General features: G+C 34.0%; 1 protein-coding gene across 1 annotated transcript in view; it reads right to left on the bottom strand.

Moving 5' to 3' along the window:
* Positions 1-4,395: 4,395 nt before the first annotated feature.
* Positions 4,396-14,416, bottom strand: part of HDX (highly divergent homeobox) — a 129,265-nt gene continuing 119,244 nt past the window's right edge. The window contains exons 8-9 of the mRNA XM_057719049.1: positions 8,689-8,811; positions 4,396-4,521 (exon numbers count right to left, since the gene is read on the bottom strand). Coding sequence (XP_057575032.1) covers positions 4,396-4,521; positions 8,689-8,811 — 249 coding nt within the window. The remainder of the gene's footprint in view (positions 4,522-8,688; positions 8,812-14,416) is intronic.

Genomic DNA, 14,416 nt, shown 5'->3' with positions numbered 1-14,416 from the left:
AAAAAAATCTGTTGTAAAAATAGCACTCTTTGCTTATACTGTGGCGATTTACTTGCTGGTTTTACCATTTGAATCTGTTGTCTATTACTGAATATTCACTCTATTCCACTGGTGTTGGAGTAATTCTTTGTTATGTAAAGTCAATTAAGGATGATATACATGTCAGCTTGGAAATCAACCAAATTTCCACTTGAGCACTCCATGCTCTCCCTTTTCTGACTCCAAATACCTTATTATTCTCTGCATTTTTTGGTCTTCTTATCAGAACCTTATTTTGGGGAGGAAAAAATTATCTGTAAAAGAGGAATAATGTTTACAACACAAAGACTTAGAAAAATAAACATTAAAAGAAAAAGATGTTTTTATTAGTTGGAAATCATTTATTGCCTCTATAAAAGTTTAAATAAAAACCCTACAAAAGTTCACATTACAGCCTGATGTGGTTTTAACGTGATAGTATGTTTCAGAGGTAGTGCCAGTAAAATGCAAAACAAGATTACTAAAATGAATTAACATGTTAATGCAAAATAAACTTTCAATGTGGAGAAATATACACTCAGTATACACTTTAATGGAACAATAATAATACATTTCCAAGAAAATATCACTTTCTTCTATTTTATCCCTTAGCAAATCTGTTCTTAATAAAGGTTTGTTTGGGGCAATGGTATGCGACTGTAGGCTCACAAGTTAGTAGGCTCCTCCATTATAACATCACAAAGCATGGCTTGGTGAAGAGCATGATACAGTGCTGTCTGCCAAGGATAACACCAATTTCAAAGATAAACCCATTTATTCATCATTTAGATACCATGGTACTGATAACTCCCTTAAAAGGCTAATCTATCAGAATTTTGCATTTTTAGCATCTGAATGAAAATCTAATGTTTAAAAAATAAGCAATATTCCTTGTATACCATGACTGCAATATGGAGGAAGGACAGAAGATAGAGTTTTCAGAATTCTTCTTAAATATGATCATAAGCTATCAGCCCAAGGTGAGGTAACTATTCTTGGAAATCGGCTGAATGCTCTCTCCTCCCTAAAAAAGGGCAACAAAGTCAATCTTAGAGCCTAGAATTCTTTTAAATGTAACATTTATGATTTCACCTACAAACTTACATACTGCTGACTGTGAAAGTACCTTAAAATAGATGTTACTGTCTTTGGAGAAATTATCTCTTAGACATCTTTTGAAGTCTTGGTAGTATACAGAGCACAGGATCTGATTGGGCTGCAGCCTTTTCTTCTCCAATAACAACGAACATTTCTATCGCAAGATTTCAATAGTAGTACAAAAGTCCTGCTGTTGATAACTGATCTTACAACAAAACATCCCTAGGTTCCATGAAGAGGCCAATTTTCTTTTAATGTTTTCCTTGCATGTGCTAATTTTTCTATTCTCCAGGGTAACTGCAGTTCTCATTTTCTTGGGACTAATTTTAGCTTGGCTGAAATGAGAAAGGTACTTCAGGGTTTTTTTTGGCTGCTCCATGCGGCATGTGGGATCTTAGTTCCCCAGTCAGGGATCAAACCCATGCCCCCTGCATTGGAAGCGCAGAGTCTTAACCACTGGACCACCAGGGAAATTCTAGTAAGTGCTCTTAGATACACATTTCTTGTTTAGAAACTGGTTGTCTATACTAAGTGAAAAGCAGACATCAAAAGATAGTTAAAAAAATAAAAAGTTTTTTTTCATGTTGGCCTCTGTCTTTGTGAGAGAGAGCATGGCTTCAGGTAGTATGCTCTGTTTTATTATTGTGTCAAAGCCCTAAAGAAAGAAACGCTAGTTGTTTTTCTCCTCCCAGTCATGATGATGTTCACAAATGCAGTCTCTAAACTGATATTTTTCCTGCTCTAAAATGTCTCAAAACCAATTCCAATCTATACATGAGAAAATATATTTTCTTCATAGATTTTTAATACTTGACCTTGGCATCTTTTTCAAAATCTATGGTGTATAATTTCATCCTGCCAATTTTGATTTTTTTTCTGGATACATCTATTTCCTTTGGTTCCTGCTACAGAAAAATTGCATTTCATTTTAGAAATGTTTTACATTCAATCACAGTAAAAGAAATAGTTCTAGGGCTGAAACACAAATGCCAAGACAAAAAGGATTCCTAAGTGTACTGTTATGATTTATACAGTTTCTATTTTAATGGAAATTTAAACAGTGGCAAGGGAATCATCTATGCTTCCTCTCAAAATTATAGACTAGGATTCCTTCCAGGAATTATACCTAGCAAAATCTTCAAATCTATTAAAATTTCTACTTAAATAATTTTATTTATATCCCTGAAAAAGTAAAAACAAATAATTTATTTTGAAGTTTATGGCTTTCTGAGGAGTAGAAATCCAATGTCCCTATTGCAGGACTAAAATGAATATTTTTATAACTGCTGAAGTGTGGCAAGTATAATCTATAGAGTTGAAAGATGTAGGAGAGAATCACCTATCTTTCCTTTGTAACAAGAACTCAATAGTAAGGGGCTTAAATTGAAGCAAGAGAAATTAGAGTTTAAAGATAGACTCAACAACTAGTAAAAAAGATCCTAAGAGAGACTTGAAGGCCTGGAATTTGTTCTTGTTACCTTAAGAAATGGTTTCTATATTTGCTGTGTATAGTAGGGACTCTTTATCTCATAGGGGAATTAGTGTGACTGATAAACTTAAATTTAATATCTGAGGTTTGTTATTCAGCTCTCTTTTCTCTGAATGGAATTTGACTTGTCAACAAGGAGCACTAAACATTGTTTATGAAGAACCATATGGTTCTCAGCTAAAAGGGAGCATACCTAACCACTGAACTATCTCTGCTAACAAAGAACCATAATAGTAGCATGGAAGCAATATTAAATCAGCTGACAAAGTGAAGGATTATCAATGACCCTTACCTATTTGTGTGTACAGGAGGGGACATTTCAAGGTCAAAGACATTCATGACTGCCTTTCTGTATTCATAAGTTGGTATCTGTGAATTCCAAGCTCAAAATTGGTTTTACTTACAAATTACAAAAATATCTGACATAGAAGCTTGATGGCCAAAAGAGCCATCTAGATACTTCATTAATCTTTTAGGTATAGATAGTAATTTAATCATGTGATACAATTCCACACTGCCAACTCACAAATATGTGATACTGTGTGTTCAGGGAGAAACTGGCATTTTCCCTTCTATGGGTCTTGGTAATGCCATCTGGTACCCCGGAAGGGAAGGCCCGCAAAAAATTGTCTACAGTGTGGTGCCATCTGGTACCTACTAATAGAACAACTGGGTAGCATGCCCATTTTAGGAGTGTACTCATATAATAGTATCCAGGAAATTCAGAGGACTGTGATTTACAACTAAAGTAGTATAATTCTTTTTGGATATTATCCTTGGCTGACGACTCTGTACAAGCCTCACATAAAAATGAGGTAAATTTTGTGGCAAATCTGAGTGACTAGATAAAAAAAAACAGAGAAAACTCAGTGGCTTACCTTGAATTCTTGTTCCATAAAATGTAAGAACTGAAAAAAAATACTAAGATAATGGTGATAAACTTGTAATATTTGTGCAACATTTCATCTAACTCAGTTATACAAATTTACTAGTAGAAAGTGAATCTTATCAATATTTGTCATTTGCAGCAATAAAGAGTTCCCATTAAGATTAATCTTTTACCACATTTTGTTTCTATACACTTAATAATTTATTTGACTTCATGTTGGTGAATTACTTTTCCATAATGCTTTCCCCCCTCCCCCCAAATATTTGGGTTAGATAATGGAAGAATATCAATAATTTATAATTATATACTAGTAATCACTTCAATTTTTTCAATCAAGTCAAATTCTCATAGGGGTTTAAAAATAAATCCCAAGACTCATCCAGGTTAAAACATTTTTAAGGTTTTGTTTTCAATTTTCAGTCCACTTTCCTGAGTAAAAGTGTATGTGAATGACAAGAAAAGGAGAGAGGAAGAAAGAAGATGTAATGGTTACAAAAACAAGACTAATCAAGCTTCAGTAACTTGATAAGCTATGTTGAAATATCTTTGTTTTTGTGTCTCTGGTCAAAACTATTACTAAAACTAAGATTCTTCTATAAAGCCCAAAAAACCTTTCAGAAATTAGACATTATGCATTTCATAGCTAAACTGCTCAAAATTAAATACATTTTTTTTCCCAGAGTTCCATCAGTTTGGAAAAAACTCTCAAACAATGCTTTTAAATTTTACATACATTTTTTGCATCATAATCATTATATCTTGCTCACCCTTCATAGCATACGTTGTTCAACAATATGTTTTTCCAACTGAAGAATTCCAGGGCAACAGAATGCAACTATCTTGAAATTCATACCTGTTAGGTAGCCAAAAGACTGTATCCTATATCACCCCCCCAACCCAATCACAAACTGTCTGAGGCATTTTTCTCTGATAAAGAAGACACACTGAATGAGGTATCATCAGGCTCCGGTGAAGCATGATTGAAATCCATCTCTTCTAATTCAGGAGGTAAATCTGACAGCAGTGCCTGAATCAGAAAAATCAATTGTTTTGAATTAGTATCTGGACATATTTTTTCTCCAATTTTATCGTTGTGGTCCTTTCATGTTTATTTATTCTTACAGATTTATTCTTACAGAAAGGAGCATTTCTCTTTCAGGACCTTATACAATATCTTACCTAAGAGAAAAATTCTTCATACACTACTAAGGAAGTAACAAAATACTAGATCTTGAGAGTGTGGATTATATAGAGTGGAACCCTGGACAAAAGGAAAAAAAGGCGAGAAATGAGCAACTATTCTGAACCAAATACTTTGAAGTGTTTGAGATAAGTGATTTTCATATGTTTTGAGTATTCACTGATCACTGCTAAAGGGCTTTAAAATTATATTCCTTATTAAAATAGTCCTGCCCAGTTATGCTGTCCTTCAGACTAACACACATTTCACAAAAGCTATTTTGTACTTCAGTGGGAGAAAGTACTTAGCAGTTAGGGAAAAAGTTCAGCTATTCTACTTTAGACTAAACTTTAAATTTAAAAGTCCAAGTGATTTTTTGTTTTCCCTTTAGGCCATGACCATATCTACAGATGGCCAAGCATTCACCAAGGCACTGCTGAACCAGTGAATTTGAGTGTAATGATGTATCTAGAGAGCTGCTCATTTCTCTGCTGAAGTGATTAGCATATGCCAAGAGCCATGAACTAAGCTTCGCCGTGGTGTAATTGTTTCACCTGTAGTTGTAGATCATGCATTCATACTAGATAAATAAATAATTAATCAAGTTTTATCTGGTTGGTAGTGGTGATGCCCATTTGACCATCAGAAATTGCAGATTAAATGATTGATTTGCTGCTCCTAATACCCCAAATAATGTAGCATATCTTGGCAATTTTTAGACAACACTACTTGTAGTGTGGGCTTTAGGTGCAATAGTAAACAAAGATCAAGGGAACAGGAACAAATGCAAGCTTGCCACTACCCAAATAAGGAACAGAAAGACGGCATGTCTGAGAACACATGAAATCCACTGTTGAAATAAGACAGTACTCTCCTATTCTCTTTATTAAAAGAAGCAACAGCTATAAATCCTATACTTTTTGTCTTAGAGCAAAGAGGAAAGATTAGAGCTTTCTGTCAGGCTGCAAAAGGAAAGACTAACTCTTATCTGAACAAAAATTTGTTATTTATTTTATGCTATTAAATAGTTCATGAACTTCTTGATGAAACAGAGTACTCTTTGCAAAGCAGTCACCTAAAGTTACTATGTGCTTTCTAAGGTTTCTAGATTGCAATAATAGGCCACAGAACCATTTTCTTCTAGATCAGTTGTTTACTACTAATCCAGTCTAGGTGAAACAAAGATGATGCTGACATTGGTTGATCATAGTTTATGAGAAATACATCATTGGATTTATTTCATTTTGCAAGTGTGAAGAAGCCACATTAAAGAGGGCAAAGTACTCCAATTAACATAGCTTAGAGTATTGGAAAGTCAAGTAGATGAGCAGACTTAATGACATTCTAAATTCTAGTGGGGAGACCTTCAAATCAAAGAAGCACTACTATTTATTTCTTTCTCATTGCATTTAATGTAGTTGATTGACTGAAATGAGTGTAGTATGAAATAGTAAAACTTTAATATCTGAAGTAGTATAAGGCACTACTAATGCATGAAGTCCGCTTCAAAATTCTTCTTTTCAATATCTTTCTGGATTGCAACATTGGCACACTGAACAAATCTTCAGATTATGTCAGTTGCTAGAAATGTCTTTTTCATAGACTAAAGTGAATACAATGAACTTTCTTCACTCCAGGTTTTTCATTAGTCAGAGTCTGACCTAGTGCCACTCTTCTCAAGAGATTAAAGCATTTCTTAAACATATCAGTCTCTGTGATACTTATTCTAGGTCCTAGGGTGTGAATGCCAAGTTACATAATGTTAATCATTCTTATCCTCCTTGCAAAGTGGAGGAATTGAAGTTCAAGAAAGGTAACTGACCTGGCTAGAATCACATAGTGAATTATCAAGGGAAGAAGGACCATAATTAATGACTTAGTTCAGTGCTGGCAACATTATTTTTATTTTAAAATGGCTGTTGATTAAAACAAAATTTGGATAATCTAATATTTCAGTCAGACATTATCATATATTTTTAAATCCTGGACTGCTTCATTGGGGCAAAATATTCTGTGGACCACTCATCTCACTCAACCGAAATCAAGATTAATAGAAAAACAGGATTCTTAAATGAGAAACCAATGACACAATGGTTCTCTTTTATTAGGCAGAATAAAAATTAATTCCTTCCAGAAATAAACCCCTAAGTATCTCATAGTGTGAAGATCAGTAATTTAAGGGATGACCTGGATAACTTTTGTGGACTACTATTGGTGCCTTCTATATTTTTAGACCATATTTTGAGATACATTATACCCAATCTCAACTATGAAAATCAGTAGTTTTTATTTGGGTGCTGATTAAATAGGCCATGATTTTCCGTAAAATTTCTGAATAACCCACTCTTTTTCCCCCAGCCAATGTTTTGTTCATATCTTATTTTATCAGCCTTTTATGAGAGGAAAAGTACAAGAAAAGGAGAAAAATAAAATGTACCATAGGTAATTTTCTTATTTGTTAGTGGTTTTGGGAAAGAATAAAGCCAGGTTAGAATTAGAAAATTAAATTCAGTTTGTGTGCTATTCCTAGATATCAAGAGATATGGACAACTGCTAATAAGCTGACCATGTAACTCTGAATTTCAAACCATGCTATGACTTTTGGGACCAGGACCACACTCCAAGTTACTCGCATAGTTGGACCTAATTCTGTCTTTTTTTTTTTTAACATTTATTTAATAAAAATTTACAGTTCCTTTGGGGCCATGTTCAAGACAACCACCTCATTCATTTAAAAATCTGTAGTTTAGTTTCCTAAAAAGCAAATACATTTTCAACATGCCATGGAATATGCATAATTCACATAATAAAGCAAAATGCTTAAATAAAACTGGCAAAGGTAACTGAAGACTACGGTCTTGGGATGCCTGTATATGTACAGCACGGGGGGAGCACAATTCATGAAACTGGACACATAATGTACATGGTGGTTTAAGCCTCAGAAGTAAATTCTTCTATAGTTTAAATTTTGTGGTTCAGTACTTTGGTGAAATTTATAAAGACATTTTCTTATAAAAAAAAAAAGGAGAATTGTGGGATGCTAAGACACTAATCTTTTCCCCTGGAGATAACTGGGGTAGGCTACATATATGCAGTCTTGCTTGGATGTAAAGGGTAAATATTTGTACTCTGGCTGAATAAAAACCTCTGAGACTACTTCCTAATTAATGGTTACCTGTGTGACATACTACTTACATTGAATTTCTCTGATAAGGAATCAACATAGTACTATACTTCTCAGACACAAATTTGGTATCATTTAGTATTAAATGGAACATTAACATAATTCTACAGTCCTTTTTAGCAAGATTAATAAATTATTACACAAATCTTAACTGAAAAAACGAGACAGAAAATGTAATTTGGGAGGAATTTGTAAACAAAAATCCATAGCGACAAACAAAAAACGTTGCATTTCATCTTTGGGGTAGAGGAATCAAACACTATCATTAAATCAGGAAAAGTAAATGCTGCACTGTGGTCACAAAGAATTTCACATTTTTTTAAGTGATGAGCAACGTATCATGAAATAGAAGGTATTCAAACACCTGTGAACTCCAGCAGTGGCTAGAAGGTAAACAAAATCCAGAAGAGAGGAAAATGCCTCACTTTCACTCACAAGGGGTCCCAAAATATGTACCTCTCCAGTTAGTGTAGCCCCATCTCTACAAACATTTTGAGAATTTCTTTAAAACTAATTAAATTAAATGATATGTGTAAGATGGGGAATACAATCAACAATTATGTAAAAACTTTAAAAAATGTTTTCCCTACTTAATGCTTGCTTAGAAATAACAAAGTATGTTAATCAGTTATTTTGATTTTCTACCAAAGCAGCACATAAAATCTGAGTAGTTATTCTCAAGAAAACTGTGCTAAAGAAGTCACAAAGTAACAAATCCTTCTTTGATGCCAAGTAGGAATGAGCCTTAAAAATGAAAAAATATGTAGAATCCAAGTGTGACATGCCACTTTTCAACATGATACATTATAGCTTACTATTCTGTCACTTACCTGCTGTTGTTCCTTATCATCAGCTTTTACAGCTAGTATCAAGCTTCTTACAAACGTCTGAAGTTTAAAATATTTTTGCTTTTGAATCTCTAGCTCGTTTTCAATGAATCTGACTTCTTCATTCTGAAGAAGAAAACATCAAATAATACAATTACTCTATGCAAACCTAGGATTGTACATGTTTGATCTACAATACAATTTTTAAAAAGCAATCAAATTAGAGGGACAATAAAGAAGATAAAATTTTAGCACAAAGGAATATAAAGCACAGAAGTAAATTCTCCTGTTACTCAAAGGCTGCCTTTTAAGCAAATCACCAACAGAAAATAATCTGCAAGGTCAAAAATCCAATTAAATAAATTCCACTAAGAGAAAAATCAAGAACTAGTTCCTTTCGTGGAAAGAATCCTCCTATATTAAACCTAATTAGCATTGGATTAGGATTAAGAATAGACAGAGCCCAATTAACCCCAAGTAAAGAGCAATAGCAGATGCAGTAATGCTGAATGTACCATTCACAAAGCCAAATACTGAGAACTAAAAAGGTTATTATTTTGTACCAAGAAGGGACTGAAATTAAATTTTTAAAAAGACTGTCTTAAGTAGTTTGCTGAGGTCCCCACCTTTATGTCAGAGTCTGTTATTCAGAAAATATCTCCAAATTTACCACTGTGTACCACTGATTTGAAACCCAGTCTCTCTTCACTATTTTTCCTAGTTGTTTAGGAAAAGAACAATAGACTAGGTTTGGGGAGGATTTTAGTGCCAGGTCTACTGATAATTGTGTAAGCTTGGGTAGACCAATTAACCTGTGATTCTATTTACTCATCAGTAAAATGGATATAATACTAGCAGTCTTTGGGAATTCTAGCTTGAGGGTTATAAGGCTTAAATAAGATAACGGCCATGAAATTGCTATGAATAGATTTACTATTTAAGCTACAGTAGTCAAGAAAGTATGGTATTGCCAAAAGGGCGGACATATAGATCCATGGACAGAACAGAGTCCAGAAATATATATTATATATCACATTATATACATAATATATACATATATATACACACATACATATTTTTTGATTTTTGATGAAGATGCTGAGGTAATTCAATGGACAAAAGAAAGAATTGTTTTTCAAAAAACAGTGGTTGAACAATTATAAATCCATAGCCCCCTCCAGAAAAGATTATCAACCCTTACCTCACATCATACACAAAATTTAATAAGAAATGGATCATAGACCTAAATGTAAAACCTAAAACTATTAAACTTCTAGAGGAAAACAGAGGAAAAAATCTTTATGTCCTTGGGTTAGGCAAAGATTTTTCAATAGGACACAAAAAGCATGAAACTTAAAAGAAAGACTTCATTTAAAAGAAAAAAAATCTCAACCTTTGCTTTCCAAAAGACACCGTTAAGAAAATAAAAATACAAGCTATATACTAGGAGAAAAAAGTTGTAAATCACATATCTGATAAAAGACTTGCATTCAGAATACATAAAGAGCTCTTACAGCACAAATATAGGACCAGTAACAGAATAAAAAGCAGACAAAATATTTGAACATACACTTTATCAAAGAATAAATGTAAATGGCCAATAAATATGTGAAAAATGCTGAATATTGTTTGTCATTAAGGAAATGCAAATTAAAACCACAATGAGATACTACTACCAACATACTACAATGGCTAATGTTAAAAACACTGACAATAGCAAGTGCTGATGGGAATGTGGAACAATTCGTAGTCTCATACTTTGCTGGTGGAAGTGTAAAGAAGTATAGCCACTTTGGAAAATGTTTTGGCAGTTTCTTATAAAATTAAGCATACTCTTTTTACCATCTGACTCAGCAATCCTACTCTTAAGTATTTACCCAAGGGAAATGAAAACACATGTCCACAAAAAGACATACATGAATATTCATAGCAGCTTTATTCATAATAGCCCAAAACTAGAAGTTACACAAGTGTTCATCAGCAGATGAATAAGCAAACTGTGGTCATGGTTACACAACAATGTCCAGTTGTCAAAACTAAACATATGGAAAGGTGAATTTTATTATATGTAAATTATATATCAAAAAACCTGATTAAAAAAATTATTAGCCAGCCCTCTTGCCAAAAAATTTGCAAATAAGCTATGTGTATCTTCTGCAACCAGTGAACCTCTCTCAAAGAGCACAGCAGGACCTTTAACAACATTTGCTCAAAAAGCTGCATAAAATACATTAAAATTAGTTAATTCTATGGGTATTCTTGTTTCAATTGAAAGGATACAGTTGTATTAACCATATTCAATCTATGAATATGTTTACTGCGTAAATTATTTTATCAGCTCAGTTTAGAACTTATTTTACCTAATTAAACTGTTTCTTTTTCAGACCACTTAATAACAAGTGAATAATCTGCAAATGATGATTCAAGCTAAACTCCTTACCCAAAGGCACTCTACAGTAATCTAAGTTATAAGTAAACATTATAATAAAATTTCACTTGCTCCTGCTATAATACATTTGACTAATTCTAAACTTTTTGTTTTTGTAGTATTCATTGTTAGAACAGGAGCATTAGTAAAGTGCTGACCAGGAAGTCTTTTTGAATACAGGAGATATCTATCATCATCATCATAGTGTTTCATTTGAATGCACAGTCCTTTTAAGCTACACTCACAGTACATTAGAAAACACTTTAAAAACATTTTTTCACATTTGTAAAACTCGGGAAGCATCTTTTGGTATGCAGACCTCTAATTTCTCACGCAAATATTCCTCCTCAGTATGTATGCAATGTTTTAAAAACATAAACAGCTTTAAGATAATTTAATATTTCAGACATTTTCTTCTTGGAGCTGCTTTTTGCAAGCTTATTAAACACTTCCTGGATTACTGCAGTGATTTATGTGTATTTTCAAGACTGTCCTAAGCAAATGGAGCAAATGGTTTGCAAGAGGAACTAGTAAGATAACATCAATCACTGAATTTCACAAACCAAGACCTAGCTCATTTTCCTGTTAAAATCTTCCCTACATTCCCACTAAGCTTTGTCAGTTCTTCAAGATGATTGTAGGGAGCACTCAAGGCTTCATGTGGAGTGGGGCTTTGATCTCTGAACAGGCTATGGATGGCAGCCAAACCTGAGGTGTTATTTGGTAATATAGCTACGCATGTCTCAGAAACTGAGCTCACTAACTTGTCTTATAAGAATTTGAGGTTAGTTAGATCTCCTAGCAATATGGATTTCTAGCAAATATCTCAGTCAGAATCTCCACTATGCCCACACTGAATATTGATGGTTGCATAGTATTAATTACTAAACACACATAGAAAACATTCTTTCATTTTGCTACAGTGAATCTCAATAACGAGAGATTATTTAATTTAGAGTGGGGGAGGGAGTTATAATAATCCAGCTTGGGATCTTAATTGATTTTATATAAATGAGCACTTGCATAATAATATTAAAAGTATTTCCAAGGACAAATTAATTTATTCACTCAGGAACCAGTTACTGGACACCTATGTCCCAAGCACTAGACCAGGTAACATGTACGTGAATAAGACAAGTATCTACCTTCAAGAAGCTTATGATGAATATATTCAAGAAACCAACAAAGTGATTTTGATCCCCAAAGAACACTAGCATGTATATGCAAATATAAATTTATTTATTTATTTATTTATTTATTTATTATTTTTATTTATTGGCTGCGTTGGGTCTTTGTTGCTGCTCCGGCTTTCTGTAGTTGTGGGAGAGCAGGGGCTACTCTTCGTTGCAGTGTGCAGGCTTCTCATTGTGGTGGCTTCTCTTGTTGTGGAGCACAGGCTCTAGGCTCGTGGGCTTCATTAGTTGCGGAGCATGGGCTCATTTGTTGTAGCTCTCGGGTTCCAGAGTGCAGGCTCAGTAGTTGTGGCTCATGAGCTTAGTTGCTCCACCGCATGTGGGATCTTCCCAGACCAGGGCTCAAACCCATGTCCCTTGCACTGGCAAGCAGATTCTTAACCACTGTGCTACCAGGGAAGCCCTGTATATACAGGTAGACTAAACCAATGTTCTCTGAAGGAAGATTAAATTTCCAAACTGGTAAGGCTATTTTATTTATTTATTTTTCTGGCTGCACCACCACACAGCAAGCAGGATCTTAGTTCCCTGACCAGGGATCAAATCTTGCCCCCTGCACTGGAAGCTCAGAGTCTTAACCACTGGACTGCCAGGGAAGTCCCTGATAAGGCTATTTTAAATCAACCTACTGAAATCAGCAATGAGAACTGCTATATGAGGCTTCACTTACCCTTACTCCAGAATTAAGGCAACAAAATTCACTGATGAAGTGAACTGAAATACCTTAAATAATGATTATAAAGAGATATATTTTCTATATAGGTGCTAATTTTTGAGAGTTAAGTAAAAGTTTATATAAGATGGTGATGTGTTATAAAAGATATCCTTAATAAAGTAGTGAAAGACCCCTTGTTCTCAGAGCATTTACCAAAATGGAAAACACTAGATCATTAAATGTCCTTTGTAATTCAAATTGATAAATGAAAATGATAATTGACATTTCTGGGCTGGATACTCTGGCCTGCCCAAGTCTTCAGCTTGAAACCTTCTCAAGTGGGCTGGCACCCCAGAGGGGAAAGGTTCTGGAAAGAATCCTCTGAGATCTGGGCCTGGCCCTATCTGACCTGTTTGAGAGTACTAAGTGGAGTACACTTAACAGCTGTGCAATCCAGTCCTCTCGTCTATAGTTTCCATAGCCTGTGCCAAGTGGTGGCTTGCAGAGCCATTTTAATTCTGAACTGGGCATTTAGAAATATTATATGACCATGTAGGAGAGATTAGAGTGATCTCCTGTACTTCAGAACCAACAACTTTATAATTTTATTAGTTGAAAATACAGTTGAAATACAGGATTATATTGTGCTCTTTGACCACTTAGCAAATAAATTTCAAACACTAATTTCCTTCTGTGTTTACAATGTTCAATATTTTAAAGTCTGACATGTTATGAACATTTGAAAAACAGAATCTGTTGAATGACATAACTTTCAATTATAGTAAAACTGAAAAGATTTTTGAGAAAATGACAGCTGTTGCCTTTTCTGATTAAATGTTGTTTTTTGTTAACATCTTAAGATTACTAGTCTCTGCTTTGAAGATATATGATATTCCAAGAAAATAACTTTTGTGTATGAAAGGAATGAATCTGTTGCCAAATTTCAGAAGGCCCCAAATTACCTACCAAAATAGGATACTGATTAACAAAGGGACAACAGTTACACCTCTATACAGAAAACATATTGACATATAGACTGACAGCTTATGTCAAAATTTAATAAAAACAAAATTATGTATGGCATGCTGTCAAAGTATGTCTTTCGGTTTATTAACAAGTGACATTAAGAAAAGGTCATTTCTATTCATATTCATTCAGTATTTGCTTTGGGGATTATTTTTACACTTCTTCTAAAGCAGGTATATTATTATATTAGAAAAAAGTCTTCAGAAATTGAAATTCAAGGTAAAATTAGCAAGGGACACTGGAAAAAATACCCCCTTTACCATCAACTTAAAAATGAACGTGGGCTTTAAAAAAAGCATATGCCTCATCTTGCTATACACCATCAATACTTACTCCTGCTCAGCAAACTGTACTTAAAGCCATAACCACTACACCAGCCAGCATTAATTAAAATGTCCAGCACCTTGACTGATATCCAAGCGAAGTGCC

Source organism: Hippopotamus amphibius, chromosome X (genome assembly GCF_030028045.1).
Source record: "Hippopotamus amphibius kiboko isolate mHipAmp2 chromosome X, mHipAmp2.hap2, whole genome shotgun sequence".
Lineage (NCBI taxonomy): Eukaryota > Metazoa > Chordata > Mammalia > Artiodactyla > Hippopotamidae > Hippopotamus > Hippopotamus amphibius.
Note: the sequence above shows the minus strand (reverse complement) of the source record. Positions and strands in the feature narration are given on the sequence as shown.